Source organism: Protopterus annectens, chromosome 14.part0, assembly GCF_019279795.1.
Source record: "Protopterus annectens isolate FY-2018-M chromosome 14.part0, PAN1.0, whole genome shotgun sequence".
NCBI lineage: Eukaryota > Metazoa > Chordata > Ceratodontiformes > Protopteridae > Protopterus > Protopterus annectens.
The window spans coordinates 617,056,024-617,071,291 of record NC_056748.1 but is presented as its reverse complement, the minus strand read 5'-3'; the positions used below and the strand labels follow the sequence as shown (position 1 = coordinate 617,071,291).

The following is a 15,268-nucleotide window of genomic DNA, read 5'->3' as shown; positions in this document are numbered from 1 at the left end:
TAGCATCCAGTGTCTGTAGGTCCCCAATATCTTTATTTATGAGGTCCATGATGATCCTTTCCATAGCTTTGCAGACCAAGCTAGTCAGGCTTATGGGGCGATAGTTTCCAGGATCCGTTGAGGCACCACCTTTATGGAGAGGGACCACTGTTGCTGTACGCCACTCTTTGGGCACATATCCTGTAGTAAGGCTGAGATTGAACAGTAGTTTTATGTTTGGGTTTAGCTCTTCTTGGAGTTCATGTAGGACGCAGCCCGGGACACCATCTGGTCCCATTGATGCTGTGTTTTTTGCTTTGGAGAGGGTGGCTCTTACCTGAGCATCTGAGATGTCAGGGGGGCAGCACTCTGCTAGTATAGATATTTGCCCTTTTAGTGGGGAGTGGGGGGAGAAGTTTGCGCTGAACTTGTCAGCTAGGATGTTGGCAATGTCTGTGGGTTCAGTGTATTTTTTGTCATTTTGGACTAATTCTGAGCATATCTGGGAATTACCACCCAGGTTCCTAACATAACTAAAGAAAGCCTTGTGATTATCCTTAGTGTCCTGTGCAATTTTTCTCTCGAAGCTGGCTTTAGACAATTTTATGAGTGCCCATAGTTTTTTGCTAATACTGATCAGTGATGCCTTCCCTTTTTGGGATTTTGCTCTATCATTTAGTAGCGTCCTCCTTCTATTGTATAGTTTGTTTATGGCTGGTGTCCACCAGACAGGACGTCTGCCTTTGGAGGATTGGGTCTTGGTTTTATTTGGGATCGCATGATCCATGCATTCCTGAAGGTGTTCATAGAATGCGTTTAGAAAGGATTCTGTGGTCTGGGCCATATTTTCCACAGGCCCGGGGGCTTTGAAGGATTCCACCTCAGTTTTGAGGAGTATGAAATTTGCTTTAGAGAAGTTTTTCACTGTGGTTTTCTGGGCAGGGGGTGGGGTTGGGATGTGAATATCCAGTGAGATTAGTTTATGGTCTGATCTTACCAGTGAGGGATACACTTCTGGTCTGGAGCATAGAGTCCCCATGTTGGTGATGATCAGGTCCAGTATGTTTTCCCCTCTTGTGGGAGTGGTAACAAGTTGTTCCATAGCATTTGAGTTTATAAATTCTAGGAACCTTTGGGCTAGGGTGTTGGAGCTAGAGTAATGCTCCCAGTCTATAATATAGTGAGACAGTGTTATGTTTTTCACTGTGACCTCAGAGTAAGAAAAATATAGTATTGGAAGTGGTGAGGCAAAGTCTCTTTCAGGGAGGTGCTGGGGTGGGGACTTGACCCATGGAAAAATGCTTTTTTTTTTTTTTTTTTTTTTTTGATGTCACAGTTGTTTGTATATTGAGCAGCTTGAATGCAGGCATTATTATTGTGTTGTCATGTGCTCTTCTAGCCATGATGGGGTCATCCAAGCTTGGGTAAAGAAAGCACAAGAAGTGTATCCAGCCTTTTATGAGAAATCATTCCCATTTTATCATAATCATATGTGTGCATTAAAAATGGCATTTGCACCCAAAATGATGAATGTTTTAGAAGAGAATGCAAAATGAATGACACTTTTTAGTTAAGTAAAACACAAATTATGCTTTATTTTACAGGTGCTGATGAGATTAACAGTAACGCTCCAAAAGCTCTAAGTACGGTAACTGTTGAGGCCTCTCACCATCAACTCCCCCCTATTCTTCCACCTTCTAAACCACAGAATATTCCTGCCCCAGAAATTCCATCCTCCCCAAAACCTAAACTGGAAGGAGTTCTTGTAAACCACAATGAGCCAAGATCAAGCTCTAAAGCAGGGCTACGTGTACACTTTCAGTTACCGGAGGATGACAAAGGAAGCGAAGCCTCGTCCGAGGAAGGAATAACAAGTGTATTGCAGTTACGCTCAGTCTTTGATAAAGAAATGGTGAATGGGCAACCATTAGGAATGCCTACTCCAACATCACCAACAAAGGAACCGCCACCAGTGTCGGTTAAGCCAAAACTGTGAGTATGCAGTAGACAGTATGACCAAATAGAATGTATCTGTTGGGAGCACTTAAATGACTGCTTGATTCTAATGCCATTAAAGGGTTAGAAAGTCTGTAGGCACAAACTTTTAATTTCCTTTTTATCATGAGTGCACAATTTGACCCTATTGAAAGATATGATGCTTACATTTCACAATTTGTTTTATTTGTTACTTAGTATGTGAATTTGTCAAACATACAGACAAGGAAAATAACAGATCTATTTATGCATAATATGAAGAGCTGAGACTATTGTTAACAAGCTAGATTTTGTTCTGCTTTGTTTGATTCCTTAAGATTCCAGTTGTATAGCACATGACTCTAAATTAATCTTGTGACCAGACCAATATTCATAGGCTATCTTTAAAACGGATACTTGTATATTATGCGCATTGTTGTTGTTTAGTTAACTTTGACTCTTCAAGACAGCCTGCTGGTCAATAACTGATTCTTTAAGACCTTGCAGATTTATATTTATTACTTCAGTAATGCTGTCCATGCACCTTATCCTCTGCTACCCCATTCTTCTTTTACCTTCACTCTTTCCAGCATTAGTGTCATTGCTGGCAAATCCTGTTTTGCACTATGTGTCCAGAGTATTTGAATTTTTATTTTACTATCAGGCTTTCTAGTAAAAGGCCTGGATTTATTTCCTTAAGTATTGACTGGTTCAATCTTCTTGCAGACCATTGAGTTCTCAAGAGGTTTTTCAAAATCAACAATTTCCTGGTGCATAGTCTTCCATAGGCCAACTCCCACAGCCATGTGTTACTTCTGCAAAAACCATACCTTCAAATATATGAACCTTTATTAATATATCTATATAATGCCTTTGCTGACTGAAACTCTATCCAGATTTGTTGTAGCTTTTCCACGAAAAAGCTAATGTCTTTTAATTTCATGGCTGCAATCACTATCTGCAGAGATATTTGAGCCCAGAAAAACAAAATATGTTACCCAATTCATTTATTTCCCATCTGTTTGCAAATAATTGATAGGTCTACATGACATAACTTTAGTTTTTCTGATGCTGAGCAACAAACCAGCATTTGAACTATCTACTTTTAACTTCATCAGCAGGCTTTTCAACTCTTCCTCACTTTCAGTCATTAGTAAGTAATTTTGATTCCAACATTAGATTTGTCTAACCCAGCATATAAACTGAATAAGCTGCATTATTCTTTCTTAGTCTTAAATCAGTCATTTATGCCATATTCAGTTTTAACTGTTACTTCATGTTTTGCATGAGAGACCCAAAGGTCAAATAAAGTGACTCAGTATCCCCATTTCTCTAAGCACTTACCAACTATATTATGGTCCACATGGTCAAAGGCTTTAGAGTAGTCAATAAAGCAGAAGGTCTGCTCACATGTCCAGCAAGTGCTGCCCATGAATAGAATAAATGACCAAGGTTCAGTATTATGATAAGTGTGACAAGATAAAGGAATTGATGAGCAATATGTCTATTATTAATTAATTGCAAAAGTATTGGAGAACATGTAAAATAACATTACAAATGAGTTAAGCCAATTCTAAGACAAATGCTAAATACCAAATGAGAGAATGTGATTTGACTAAAAGAAGTTAGACCGAAAATACTTTTGAGGGACAGGCTTTACTGCTCGCCTTTTTAAGATCATAGGAGGTTACTAGGTTAACAGCCCTAGTGCCCTTACAAGCCTAGCCAAGTTCAACACTAGTTCCCTAGAGTGTCTTGAGCAGACACTAAAATCAGCACCTATTGCCCCTGTCCAGGAAGAAAACAGTTGTAACCCCTGTGGGTGAATTTCCATTTTCCCATCCAGTTGTCCAAATTATGCATTTAGATATTCTCACTTCAGGGTAGTATGACTTTAGAATAAAACAAATATTTTTTTTCTCTGCAGCCAAATATTTTCTTTTACTACAACTTTGTGAGATCTCAGAGCAAGAACATATTAGTGTGGGTGTTCGGGTACAAACAAATTTATGACGTGCAAGGAGGCCTGATCATCTGCAAAAAAAAAAAAAATACTGCATAAGCATGCATTGTTTTGTAAGATTTTTATTGTCCTTATCACATTCTATCAAATTGCTTTCAGTTACCTTCCTCTGTTTTTATAAAGATTTTAGCCCTAACTGCTTTGAAGACGACTTGGGTACAACTGAAAGACTACATGGCTGAGGAATGAGAGTAAGTGTGTGGCACTCATCCATTCTGAGATGGCAAAGCTGGTAAAGTCTTGTCATAGGAGGACCACACAGTGGAAGGCTGAAATCTGCATATGGATCTTAGTTGTGAGCAGAGTTTTTTCTGTTCATTGTGGTTATGTGGAAGCATGGGCACATACTATCTCAGTATAGCCTGTATTGCACTGGGGAAGGGGGTGTGCTGAGACGCATATAAAAATATCTGAAGCCATGCTTGGTGATGGTCATTATTCCTGGATTACACATCTCTTCCTTGGTGTCATGAGATGTGAACAGTCAAGGGAGAGAATAGGCCAGTATCTGATGGTAACTTGGTTGGGCAAAAGTGATTTTAAAAATGCTTTCAGTCTTTAACTTTCCAGTCAGCTTGAATTTGGTCTCTTGGCAATCTTCAGTTGTAGAGCCCAACAAAACATGTGACCTATAAACAATGTAGTTTAAAGGAGAACTTCTCATACTTGTGTCTTCATAACTGATGAAAGTCATCACAAGATCACCTCTAGTTTTTCAAAAAGGTACAAATATCCTGCTTTGTGAAGGTGTTGAAAGTCAAAGAAAGGTACCCATAATGCAATCATAGCCCAAGGTAGAGCTAACAGATATCAGTTGTCTTGAGTCACTGTGGCATGGATACAGTTTTTTAGTTCAGTAAGAATATTTTTAACAAATCTGAGGAAATGTTTTGTGGATTATTTCTAAGGCAAAGCAACAGAAACATCAATTTGTATCAAATATTTAACTGTGGCCAATGTGAAAAAGGAAAAAAAAAAAACAGCAGGAACACAATGTGACTTAATAGTGGAGGCAACATTCATTCAGGGTTCTAATAAAAGACAATCCATATCTCTTCTGTTCAATTACAGCAGATTTCAAAATGGTTAGAATTTAAGTTTGCAGCAACTATGCATTAGATTACTTCCATATAACAATATGCTGCTAATTAATTTATAATATGTTGCATTAATATTAAGGAAGCAATAATTAATTGTATGATAAAAAACTGAAGTATTAATTTAGCACAATAGTTGAAATTAATTAAATTGAATTGGGTTCCTATCAGAAGAGCGAGAGCTTAAAATAGCAAAAGCTCTTCTATTGAACTTTAAAACGTGAAACCTGAAAATGTCGAAGGCACGGAACATCGATTTTTTTCCCCAGGGGAAAAAAAAATCGCTGGGCCGTTTTCCAGAGTTTGCTGTTTTCTCCACTGTGGTGCGATCTCAGAGTTGGTATATTTAAATTGGGGGTGTGGGGGGCACAGCCCCCCACAAGGGTGTGTGTGGGCGGTGAAGCCCCCCCCCCACCCACTTTATTTTGCCTGCACATTTTTTTTTGGATCAGCATTTTTTTTCCTAGGAAAAAATTTGTTGATCTTTTCCTTCGACATTTTAAGGTTTCGCATTTTTAAGTTCGGTAGAAGAGCTTTCCCTATTTTAAGGGTTCGTTCTTCTGATATAGACCCAATTTAATTAGTTAATGTGATACTGGGGAAACTTACAACATGTAAACTAATAGGAATCATCAATTCTCCTAATTTAACAATCTAACAACATTCTAAATCAGCTGGCATCTAGCAGTAGCTGAGAAACTTTTTATTTAAGTGATGCAAACTTAGACTACACCCTATTTACAAGTTCAAATGACTTTATATGACACCATTACTTTAGTTAACTAGTTACCCTTTCTAACAGAACTGAGAAGAAATAGGAAGAAAAATATCCTGGACTGGATTGCTTTCTAACTGTATGTCAAATGTTTTGCACTTACTGCATGAACTTTGATTCTTAAAACAGTATGCAGCTTGTGCAGTCAGACCACCTGTAACCAATGCATTGTACAGGTATGATGATGGTAAAAGCTAGATGGGAATTTCATGAACTAATGGATCCTAAGTCTCATATGCCCATATCAAAAACACCTCTTTTGCACAAAATAATTAACATTTATTGTTAACATTTTAGAGGTAAACATGCACCACAACACTGAGTGCTGTCATTAAAGAAATGTCCAAGGAGTGTGTCATGTACCAACAGACTAAAACCCATACTGAAAGCTGTCTTTTCAGGTAGCTTAAAAATGTAGAGAAAAGCCTACTTTAATTGGAATGAGCAGCCTTCTAGTTACCAGAAAATCTTATGCAGCAGGTTTAATAAGGTGTTTAATAAGCTATTGAGTCTTGCTAGTAAATCCATGCCACCCACCTCCCTAATGCTTACAACAGAGATACATCGGAACTTTTATAGAACTATTTTGAAAACTAGCTTAAAAGTTGCAAATTACTTTTTTTCATTGCCATTGACAAACACGCTTACCATCTTTGAGAAATTTTGCTCTTAAGAAAATTTTAGCCAAAGTTAAAGGGAACATCTTAGCCATTTTAGATGGCATTTCACTGAAGTTTGTAAAAATGAATTCTTTTTTCTCCCTAATTACAGCAGTGTCTATTCTAATCGAAAGGAACATTTGTAAAAACTTGGCCCCGTCTCTGTGGAAGGAGGTTCACATAATTCATTTTTGTTGGGAAAATTTGAGTACATCACCACCATAATTTCAGTAACTAGAAGAATGTTAGAACACATGATGCACTCATAGCTCAGCGACTTTATTGAAGCTCATAATAGCATTAATCTTTTTTTGCAACACAGCTTCAGAAAGTTTTTTTCTTTGTTATTACCACACTAGTAATTCTGACAATATGAGGGAAAAGCTAACCAGTAGCATGATGGTGTTTGGTGGATTTATCTAAAACTTCTGACACTATTAGCCATGCAGATTCTATTCAAAGTTACCTGCTTTTGGACTCCACAATACTACTATCTGCTAACTCAAAAGCTGTCTAATGAATAGCGTATTTAACATTATATTGGGATATGAATTCCTTTTGGAATGTGTGAGTGACAAAGTTGTGCCACAAGGACTGCAAGCACCTTCTGCAGACACTCCTTTTCAGCCTTTGTGCATTTTTTTTTATCTAAGCATTGCAGTGATATCAAGGTTTTAGTCAATGACTCAAACTTAATTGCAGTCTATATTGCCAGTATTACAAAAGTATTGGGCTACTCACATACCCTCTTTGCTAATATAAATAAATGAATATTTTACATTGTTTGCAAATGTCATCAAATGATGCAGTATTTAATGGAGAAGCAACATGGGCTTGATTGTTTGGCAAGTGTTATGTGATATCCAGAAATTAGTCAAAAATAAACAAGATATCCAAGTTCTGGAGCATGAAGTGTGAGCAACCCACTTGATAAAAGTATACAAGTGAATTCAATACACTTACATTCAGCAGAACTCTTCATGCCTGTAGTAGAGCAGGATAGTATGTATAATAATTCATAAACAAGCATATATAAAACTATTTATATTGATCTTGGCCAGCCATGAAGGGTGTCAGATCTGCAGCTGAAGAGGCGTGGTTTGGCAAAGCATCAGGCTGATGCATGGGGGACTAAAGAAGCAATAAAAAAACACAAGAGTGCTGCTTGACCAATATATATATGTGTGTGTGTGTGTGTGTGTGTGTGTGTGTGTGTGTGTGTGTGTGTATATATATATATATATATATATATATATTTATACACACACACACACACACACACATATATATGCATGTGTGTATATGTGTATGTATGTATATATATATATATATATATATATATATATATATATATATATATATATATATATATATATATATATATATATATATGGGTCTATATGACTGTGACAGTTCATATGATCGACTGTTTATTTGGTCGACAGTTCATTTGATCGACAAGCATTTGCCCCCTTCCCCAATGTTGTGTGACCCTGGAGTTGATATATATAGTTAGGGGGGGTGTGGGAAAATGCTTGTTGATCAAATGAACTGTCGACCAAATAAACAGTCGATCATATGAACTGTCGACCAAGTCATATAGACCCATATATATATATATATATATATATATATATATATATATATATATATATACACGCACACACACACACTGCATCATATGCCAAGTATGTGACATCTTCCATTTATTATAAAGAAAAGATGCCTCTCTAGCACTAATATTATATACTGTTTGTAGCTGTACATTCATTTTAGTAAGCTAACTTTATAGCTACAAATAGTAAATCATGTGAATATTGCATTTTGTAAAACCCAATGAATTATATTTTATTTATAACTAGGTAAAATCCTGGTATTGAAGTAGATTATTGAATAAACTACCATACTCAGTGTAATATCATGGGAGCTCAATGGAAATAATTTTATAAATGGCTGATTAGTAGATTCAAACATTGAGCATTTACAGATAAAATACAGCCGAGGACTGACTCACTAAATATGTCACTGATAGCTCATAGTTGGATTCATTCACTGGAGTCTCTGGCGCAGAAGCTTGCTCTGGTAGTTTCAGTAAATGTGTATGATTTCATCTGTATATCACCCTTTGAAGTACATACTGTCTTGGATTTTGGGTATATTATTATTATAATTTACTTGAATCTGTAACACCTGACTAAAAGCTCTGGTCCAAAATCATTATGATAACAATTTTTATTCTTTTAATAAAGATAAATTCAGTGGTCATCTGTCAAAAAATTGTATTTCAGCTGCATCCTGTGCAGAAGTTCTGTTGCTGGCATCCTGATTTTTAGTTGCAAAGTTGATCAAAGCTGTAGTTCAAACAGTTTCTTCAGGAAGAAAAACCACGTCAGGAACAAAAACAAGTTTATTCTGCAAAGTTTTCGGGTTAACACCCTTCCTCATTGCATTATAAAATCAATTAGTACACCCATTTTAAATAAGAGTATCAATTAATCACATGTAAGCCAGCTAACCTATCAAACCCATATACCCCCCTTTTTTTCATATATACAAGTTCATGTAAAATTTAAAGTTACAGAATTATTCAAAAATCACAGTTATTAAAAACACTCATTAAACATAATACAGTCAATAAATATAACTAGGTTAATAAATATAACTAAGTTAATAAATATAACTATAACTAATAACATTTCATTCTTATTTTATTTCTTTTTGCTTTTTTACTAAAATAGGTTTTATACTTGCCATACTATTAATACCTGATTTACTTTCTGCTCTCAACCTTACTATCCATTCATATTCTCTTGTCTCTAAAAAATTATTCAAATTACCACCCCTCATACTCATAACTACTTTATCCATCACTCTGAATTTAGAATAATGCCCTAAAACATTATCTGTTATCCCCCTCATTGATGTTATCACAGCAGCTACAGTTAAAGCACTTGAAAGTACCTGTTTTATTTAATACGTTCTTTCCTTTAATATTTTTAAAATCTTTATAACATAACTTTAACTTTAGACTTTCAGAATTTCTATAAGCAAATATGAATCTTTCTCCTACTATTTCCCTTAATTCTGGCATTGCCATCAATATTGTCCAATTTTTATATATTATACTCTTTACTTCATCAATTTTCAAGTTATAAGTTGTAACATATCTAATTACATCATTTTTATGCACATCCTTTCATGTCTCTGTTGTATTTCTCAATTTATTCCCAAAAATCAGGGTGTATTCACTCATTCTCCCATCAGTAACTCCTTTATATACTTGCTCTACCATCTCAGAATTATATCCATTACTGATAAATTCATCCATCATCTCTTTAATTTACTTTTCAAAGTTTTCCTGATTTGTATTTAACAAACTTGTTCTAATCACTTGTGCTTTCAGTATACCTGTAAAGATATGGGGGGCATGCATGCCGTCCCTATTCACATATCTACTGACATGCATCTCTTTCCTCTGTATACTTGTTTCAGTATGGATAGATTCTATAAAGAATTTTTTGAATGTAGAAGTAAAGTTACCAGTAAGACAAACTGATAATATTTGTGTATTACTAGAACTAGTTCTGAGTAAGAACAGCTTTATTTTTGATAATAAAATCTATTTACAACTAGCAGGGGTGGCTATGGGTACACCAGTGGCAAATACCTATGCCAAACTCATGCTATATGAATGGGAGAAAAGCTATGTCTTAAGGGATAGTAATGTTATGAATAAGAAAATATGTTTCTACCAGAGATTTCTAGATTGTTTTTTTAATTTGGGATGGAACTTTACAACAACTAAATGATTATATGGAATATTTAAATACAACAACAAGTTTCCTTGAAATTCAAAATGTCAGCTTCAGAAGAGAAGATAGTTTTTTTGGATATTGAGTTAAGTAAAATAGGAACACATATTGAAACAAGTATTCATAGGAAAGAGGTTCATGTCAGTAGATATATGAATAGGGACAGCATGCATGCCCCCCATATCTCTAGAGGTATACTGAAATCACAAATGATTAGAACGAGTTTGTTAAATACAAATCAGGAAAACTTTGAAAAGCAAATTAAAGAAATGATGAATGAATTTATTAGTAATGGATATAATTCTGAGATGGTAGAGCAAGTATATAAAGAAGTTACTGATGGGAGAATGAGTAAATACACCACAATTTTTGGGAATAAATTGAGAAATACATCAGAGACACGAAAGGAAGTACATAAAAATGATGTAATTAGATATGTTACAACTTATAACTTGAAAATTGATGAAGTAAAGTGTATAATATATAAAAATTGGACAATATTAATGGCAATGCCAGAATTAAGGGAAATAGGAGAAAGACCCCTATTTGCTTATAGAAATTCTGAAAGTCTAAAGTTAAAGTTATGTTATAAAGATTTTAAAAATATTAAAGGAAAGAACGTATTAAATAAAACAGGTACTTTTAAGTGCTTTAACTGTGGCTGCTGTGATAACATCTTCTTCTTCTACTTTCGGCTTTTCCCAGTTAGGGGTCACCACAGCGGATCACCTGTTTCCATTTCTTCCTGTCCTCTGCATCTTGCTCTGTCACACCAACCACATGCATGTTCTCTCTAACCACATCCATATGCCTTCCCCCTCTTCTTCTCCTTCTCCTCCTCCTCCTTCGGCCAACAGTAGCCCAATTTCCGCCAGCACCCTGTTGGCTAACAGTACTGGTGGGACCGGCACAAAGAAATGCACTAGCTTGTGCATCCCCAGTGACTGGGTTGGTTGCTGTGATAACATTTATGAGGGGGAAAATAAATTTGTGCACCCTGTAACAAAAAAGGAATATAAGTCCTTCTCTTATGCAAACTGCATCACAACACAAGTTATATACCTAGCCACCTGTGTAGCCTGCCCCTTGTTTTATGTGGGAAAGACTACCAGGAAACTAAGGGAATGAATTGTGGAACATAAATCAGATATTAGGAGAAGTATAAATATGAATGCATTAAGTAAACACATAACAGATAATAATTTAGGGCATTATTTTAAATTCAGAGTGATGTATAGAGTAGTTATGAGTATGAGGGGTAGTGATTTGAATATTTTTTTAGAAACAAGAGAATCTGAATGGATAGTAAGGTTGAGAGCAGATAGTAAACCAGGTATTAATAGTATGACAAGTATAAATGTTTTAGTAAAAAAGCAAAAAGAAATAAAATAAGAATGAAATGTTATTAGTTATAGTTATATTTTTTAACTTAGTTATATTTACTAACCTATATATATATATTTATTAACCTAGTTATATTTATTGACCGTATTATGATTGAGTGTTTTTAATAACTCTGTGATTTTTGAATAACTCTGTGACTTTAAATTTTACATGAACTTGTATATATGAAAAGGGGGGGTGGTATATGGGTTTGATAGGTTAGCTGGCTGACGTGATTAATTGATGCTCTTATTTAAAATGGAAGTACTAATTGATTTTATAATGCACTGAGGAAGGGTGTTAACCCGAAAGCTTTGCAGAATAAAGTTGTTTTTGTTCCTGACTTGGTTTTCATCCTGATTTTTAGTCCCAGCAGTGAAAATGACATAGGAAAGTCTGTTGCATTTTCTTCATCTGTAAATGAGATGGTGAAAGCCCTGTATCCTGTAATGGTGTATTGCTGTACTCCATTATTGCTAAATGTTAGTCCACTTGATTTGATTGATCAGACATCTTGATAATATTCTTTATAGTTTGAATCATACACTCAGCTTGCTTATTAAGTTGTGAATACTTTGGGCTTGATGTGAAATGCTCAGATTCCCAAACTCTGGAAGATCTTTAGAACTCCTGGAATGTAAACTGTGGTCTATTATTTGACATGGCTTGTCCAGTATACCTTACCTTGAGTACATTGTGTTGAGTGTATTAATCACTCATGTTGCTGTAGTAGCTTCAAGCTGAATAACTCCCAGATGTCTGGAATAATAATCAACACAGAGTGACTAGTTGAGGTTGCTGTGTTAGAATAAATCTACTCCGAGCTTTACCCATGGAAATGATGATATTTCACTGAGTTTTAACTAGTATTTCTGCCTTTGGTTCCCACAAGTGTCTTGAAGATCACAGCCTTGCCACATCTCTCTAGCTATATCATCATGTTAGGCCAACACATAATAGCTTTATGTCTGTGCTTACACTTTGACATTACACAATATTATTTGTGTACCTTCAACAACATTTAACTTTATTTTTTTATTTCTTTCTTCATTAATTTAATTTTATTTGTTAATCTAAGTAGAACATTGATCCAAACAGACCATTTTCAGGCTCACCCCAAAAGACTACAATAAACAGAAAATAATAAAGCTGACATACCCAAATGGATGTGTTGTTAGTAATGAACAGCAAGGACTGTTTTACAAGCATAATACTATAACTAAAGAAAAATAACTGTTAGCATTTTAAACTTTAAGACATGCTGCATAACTAATTCAAAATGCAACATCCATCCATCCATGCTTATGACACACAACTCTCTTCTATAGCAACCCAATGAACAGCCTCCACCAACCACAGAGTTACCCAGGCAAGAAGGGGACTGAAGTAGATTTCCAGGACTTTCTTCCATATAATATGCACACCATGCACACACATACATAGGGAGAACTTGGAGCCTCCTGTTGCCTACTGCAAGTCTTTGGGAGGTGAGAGGAAACCTTCAGTATAAACACTATGTAAAATTAGTTGTATGGGGGAATGTAGAAGGGAAGACATTGTTAAAGAAGAGAGAAAGGAATGTGAGAAAAATGAGAAAGAAGGATGGCAGGGGGAGACTTAGTGGGTAGAATAACAGTACAGTAAGAAAAAAACGAGAGCCTCAAGAGAAGGGAAAAGGTTTTAGCTATATTACCTCCTATATGGCACTTACAGGAAACTTCATAATTCAAATGTTTTTTCAAGTTAGTTACAGAAGGATTGATAAGAAGGGAGTGATTCCATTTCGAGGGACGGAACCCATTATGCAAAGAGCTAGTGCTGATAAACCTGCAGCACCATACCATGAAGTCTGTTTTTGAGGCAAGTAAGGAGGGGACGTTTAGATTATCCAATTATCCACTACAACTAGAGGGATATTCTCAGTCAATTGACTCTGAACAAGCAACCGCAGCTGCTCTAAAGCACTCAAGCTCCTTCTCTGTGCTCATCATTCATCTGTCTGTCCCAATATTTCTCAGATGTAATTTGCAATCCAAGTGACTAGAAACTACTTGGGTTTCGCTTACAGTTAAGTACCATTTCTGTTATCCTTTCTACTAAATTTTAGTCAGTTGTCACTTAAATTTTGCCCATAATTTATTCTTTTCATTTTTTTTTTTGTTTTCTTACCTCACTCTTGCTAGGTGGGTAATTTCTAATCTTAGATTGTCAACACTTGTTTATATTGTAGCTGTTTGAAGTGCTTATACTTATTTTTCCTTCCCGTCACTGTTGCATATTTGTTAATTCTTGACTTTCAATAGTATCATGGGCAGAGAATTAGACTTCAGGACATGTGGCTGCTGTGGCCACAGAATCTTCCCCCAGACTACCCATGAGCAGTATGTGGCATGCCTGTGGCTGAGTCACCTTGTGATATCTTTAGGGCCTTTGGTCCATGCTCCTTACAGAGCACAATAGCAAACATACTTTTAAGGCACTCTTACCCCCTAATGTTGAAGATAAAGAGGGCAAAAGGGAAGAAAAGAAGGAGAAAGAAAAGAAGACTTGAGACTAGAGCTTCAGAATTCTCTCCCTTGACCAAGGTACTAAAAATTAAATTGATACAGGAGATGCTAGTTCTGACTACCTTAATGCCATTCACTTATTTCCTTCTAGAACTGTTTCACATAGTGATCATGGTTATGTTCAGTCATCCTTTTTGAAGAATGGCCTTTAGTTGTTCTTCAAAGTTGGAGTTTTCCAAGTATCTTAGATCCTGTCAGTCATCCAATTCTTCTCTCTGCTTTGCAAGGTTTGCTCAGGATACTTCCTTTAATTTTGATTGGGATCACACGATGTCAAGGCTCAGATTAATATGTGTGCCATTCTATACTCCTCTGTATCTAGGGTAGATAGGATTGGCTCTATGACTCCAAGGCAAGAAGCTCAATCCTCTGCACATTTCTTGGTGGCAAAAGTAGCAGAACTGATTACTATCCTAGTAATTTCTTCTTCAGCAGTGACTGGATTAGATCCCCTGGTGCTAATTCCTAAGCATCTAATGCACTTGAATTCAAATCCATTAGTACCCTTCACTGACTCATTCAGTGCCCTACTTGGTAGAGACCTCTTCAGTGTCCAAGGTGTTGATGCATATCGTAATGTCAGGGTCATCTTGACAATTGATGTTGATGGTGCATGCTTGGGACCATTGACTCTGCTTCCATTAGGTCAAAGATGGTATCTAAGATGGGCATCTTCAGCACTGACTGAGTCTATCTTGGCATTTCACATTAATGCAGTCAGGTGTCACTCCATCTGTTTTGACTCCTTCCCATGACATCACTCAATGTATAGCACTAAGCCCTCAACATTTACTCCAAGGACAGAGCAGATCTCAATGCTTCAAAACTTCCCACCAGCAAGGACAACATCAGTCTGCTGGAACTTTGGACAAGTCTGCCTGTTTCCACCCTGAAAACACATCTGCAAAAGGAGGAATATAGATTCCCCTGTGGAGTTTTTAATGCTAGATACAAGCTTTCTGATGAGAGTTCAACAATTTGACCTACTAACATGGAGTC

General features: G+C 36.1%; 1 protein-coding gene across 5 annotated transcripts in view; it reads left to right on the top strand.

The window, feature by feature from the left end:
• The window catches only part of MYPN (myopalladin), a 2,130,465-nt gene that overhangs the window by 1,288,576 nt on the left and 826,621 nt on the right, over window positions 1–15,268 (top strand). For all 5 annotated transcript variants that reach the window (XM_044056370.1, XM_044056369.1, XM_044056367.1 and 2 more), the window contains exon 10: window positions 1,584–1,971. In XM_044056370.1, coding sequence (XP_043912305.1) covers window positions 1,584–1,971 — 388 coding nt within the window. The remainder of the gene's footprint in view (window positions 1–1,583; window positions 1,972–15,268) is intronic.